The sequence below is a fragment of the Perognathus longimembris genome, chromosome 9 (genome assembly GCF_023159225.1).
Source record: "Perognathus longimembris pacificus isolate PPM17 chromosome 9, ASM2315922v1, whole genome shotgun sequence".
NCBI classification, from domain to species: domain Eukaryota; kingdom Metazoa; phylum Chordata; class Mammalia; order Rodentia; family Heteromyidae; genus Perognathus; species Perognathus longimembris.
In genome coordinates, this window is record NC_063169.1 from 9,087,083 (window position 1) to 9,090,513 (window position 3,431).

At 48.1% G+C, this 3,431-nt stretch overlaps 1 protein-coding gene across 1 annotated transcript; it reads left to right on the forward strand.

Annotated features, from left to right (window-relative positions):
- Positions 1–1,758: 1,758 nt before the first annotated feature.
- On the forward strand, positions 1,759–2,170 carry LOC125357684 (protein BRAWNIN-like). Its single transcript, XM_048354619.1, has one exon. It carries the CDS (start codon positions 1,759–1,761, stop codon positions 1,960–1,962), a length of 204 nt encoding a protein of 67 aa, XP_048210576.1. The 3' UTR covers positions 1,963–2,170.
- Positions 2,171–3,431: the final 1,261 nt, after the last annotated feature.

Genomic DNA, 3,431 nt, shown 5'->3' on the forward strand with positions numbered 1-3,431 from the left:
TTTTTTTTGGCCAGTCCTGGGGCTTGGACTCAGGGCCTGAGCACTGTCCCTGGCTTCTTTTTGGTCAAGGCTAGCACTCTGTCACTTGAGCCACAACGCCACTCCTGGCTGTTTACTGTATATGTGGTGCTGGGGAATTGAACCCAGGGCCTCATGTATAGGAGGCAAGCACTCTTGCCACTAGGCCATATCCCCAGCGCGGAAAATACCTCTTTGATTCCTCATTTGCCTTCAGTCCCATTGTCCACTTTGCTCGTCAACTCGTAAGAGAGAAACTCAGAGAAGTTGCGAGATTTTTAAGTGCTGGGCAGGGGCCAGCTGGGAAAAGGGCCTAGAGATGAACTGACAGCTGACACAGGTTTGAGAAGTGACACAGGGTCAGCCAAAAGGCAAAGAAGCTGCAGGGGAGACCGGAGTCAAAGAACAGCTACTGTCCCCATATTCGAGTCACCTGCGTGGGCACTCTGGGTTGGCACAGAAGGACTTGAGGGCATGAATGGGTTCTCCTGGGTTGTGCAGCCTAAAATCATTAGGCACTGTGTTTCCATTTTCTCCTAAGCATGGGCATTGTTTCAATACCCTGTCCAAAGCCAGATGCCTGGGGCTTCAACCTATAATCCTGGCAACTCAGAAGGCTGAGGTCTGAGGATTCGGGTTTCATGAGCCCAAGCAGACAAACCTGGGAAACTCTAATCTCCAATGGCTTACAAAAGGCAAGACTCAACATGAGGCTCCCATGGTAGGGACCCAATCATGAGCAAATCAGCCCTGAAAATTCAAGCACAAGTACCAAACAATCCAACACACAAACTAAGCCCCTCTGTGACCTGTAGGCAGGACTCATGCTTAGAACAAAACCATGTTTCTGACCTACAAGCCACTGGCGTAATAGTGAGTTTTGTCCATGCCTATCATATGCATGGATGCTTGGACTCATGAGGCAAGAGCCACAGGATGGAGGCCCCAGACACGGCCAAAGTCCAGACATCCTTAGACTGGTTGTTGGAGGCGCAGTGTCCTGGAGTTAACCTCACATTAGATATCAGCATTATTGTCAGCGTGAGGAGCTGCTTCTTAGGGTTCAGGATTGAATCTGTGTCCTCAGCATGTAAATCGCACGACCAATATAAACGGTCATCTTGAAAATCACAAAGACTTGTTTAGGTTGACAACTCTGGAGGTTTCAGTTCAGGTCTGATTTTCCTGTGCATATAGCTCTATGGTTTACAGCCACGGAGAACATCATGCTGGGATAATGAAGAGCAGGTAGGTCATCAAAACAACAACACAATCCTCCTCCCTGGCTGGGAATGTGGCTTAGCGGTAGAGTGCTTGCCCAACATGCATGAAGCCCTGGGTTCAATTCCTCAGCACCACAGAAATATAGAGGGGGGAGGAATGTTACTGTTACTCAAGTGGTAGAGTACTAGCCTTGAGGAAAGGAAGCCCCAGTGCTCAGGCCCTGAGAGCAAGCCCCAGGACTGTCCAAAAAAACCCAAAAAACAAGGGGGCCGGAGTGGCGGGGAGGGGAGCCGAGCTTCTGTACGCGGAGCGCCCCTCCCTGACCGATCAAGGCCCTAAGGTTTCATTTGTCCCCTGCCAACTCTCCGTCCTCTCAGTGACCTCGTGTCATGGCTGAGAAGACAGGCCTCCGTGCGTGGGGGTAGGAGAGCACCCCGAGCCCCTATAGCTGTGGGGTGGATCGTGGGCCCAGAACCTTCTAACACTGCCCCTTTTCCCTCCTGCCAGCCTTCCACCATGCCTGCGGGCATGTCCTGGCCTAGTTATCTGAAAATGGCAGCGGCCAGCCTCCTGGCCATGTGTGCCAGTGCCCAAGTGGTGCACAGTTACTACTGGCCCGACCTGACAAGCCGTGAAAGTCCACCAAAGCATGGAGAACTCAAAACAGAGCTCTTAGGACTAAAAGAGAGACAACACAAACCTCAGGTCGCAGAGCAATAAAAACTGTGGAACTCAATGATGCCAAGAATTTTGTGAATGGAAGTCTTAAATATGTACTAAACATGACTTATTGTGTCAAACTACTTGTGGCTAAGCACCTAATGCTATGCTAGTAGTGAATTGGTGCTTTGTCTATATTCACTGATTAGGTGAACTTTTCATTATGGTTTGACCAAAACGCCAAACTGCCTATGCTCAGCCTTTTGCATGTGGACTGGAGATGGCTGGTCTTGTATATCATGTAAGAGAGAGCATTTGCCATGTTTCCTTCCATTTTAGTTCTGGAATTTCTCTGAATTAGCTTGAGTATAATAGCAGATGGGAACTACAAACTTAAACATAGTTTAAAAAAAAAGAGTGTATGGGACCTAAGTTAATATTTCTCTAAATATTGGAAGTACTTGTATTGAACTTGATTAAGTCAAATGTTCTCTTGGAGATGTGTCTAGAATATCATAACACTGTGACGTGATCTGCCAAATATGCTACAAAATTTGAGAAACTGTAGATTTGAGAAGCCAAGTTCAAATTGGTATTGACTTTTTAAATAAATGATACACACACACACACACACACACACACATGTCAAGGCACTGGTGGCTTAGGACACTGAGATCTGAGGATCACAGTTCAAAGCCAGCCCAGGCAGGCAGGAAAGGTCTTGAAACTCTTACTTCCAATTAACCACCAAAAAGGTGGAAATGGAGGTGTGGCTCAAGTGGTAGAACATAAGCTTTGGGCAAAAAAGGTAAAAAGATAGTGTCCATACACCCTGAGTTCGAGCCCCTGAATAAAACAGTAAAATTTTTTTAAAAAATTACATGTAAATTCACCTAAACATTTGAATGAGCACTGTTAAAGGTGAACTACTGACCTGTGAATGTGACCTCCTTGGATCTTTATTAGCATGGTTAACATGAGGTCATTAGTGTAGGCCTGGTCCTTTGTATGTTCATAAGAAGAGGCGTCATGAGAAGACAGAAGATAGACTCAGCAGGAACACTGTGACAGCAGGGGCCGAGATGAGGAACAGCTACAAGACCAGGGACATCAGGACTGCAAGGCCCCACCAGAAGCCGGAAAGAAGCAAGGAAAGGATTCTACCAAGAGTCAAATACCTGCCTGGGTTTCAAACACTGGGCCTCCAGAACTGTGAGAATAAATTTCTCTTGTTTAAAGCCAAAAAACCCCCAAACAAACAAAATCAAAACCCCAAAACCCCTCCTCCTTAGCACTTCCCTCTGACAGACTCCGAATCCTCCCACAGGAGCATGCGCTGGGGACCAAGCTGGTTCAAGTCACGGCCATAGGCACGCAGAGCTCCCAGCGCACAGTGCAGCCGAGCCGTGGGCAGCGGCAGCCCTGGGGGTGTGGGAGGAAGTGAGCCCTCAGGAGAACGTGGCCCAGAGAGGAAAGGCGGAGGGAACTGGCGTGGTGTGGAGAAGGAGCTTGTGGGAAGTCCAGACCAT

Excerpts from the sequence above, each read along its gene's own strand:
- LOC125357684 (XM_048354619.1), top strand. The coding sequence starts at position 1,759 with ATGCCTGCGGGCATGTCCTGGCCTAGTTATCTGAAAATGGCAGCGGCC.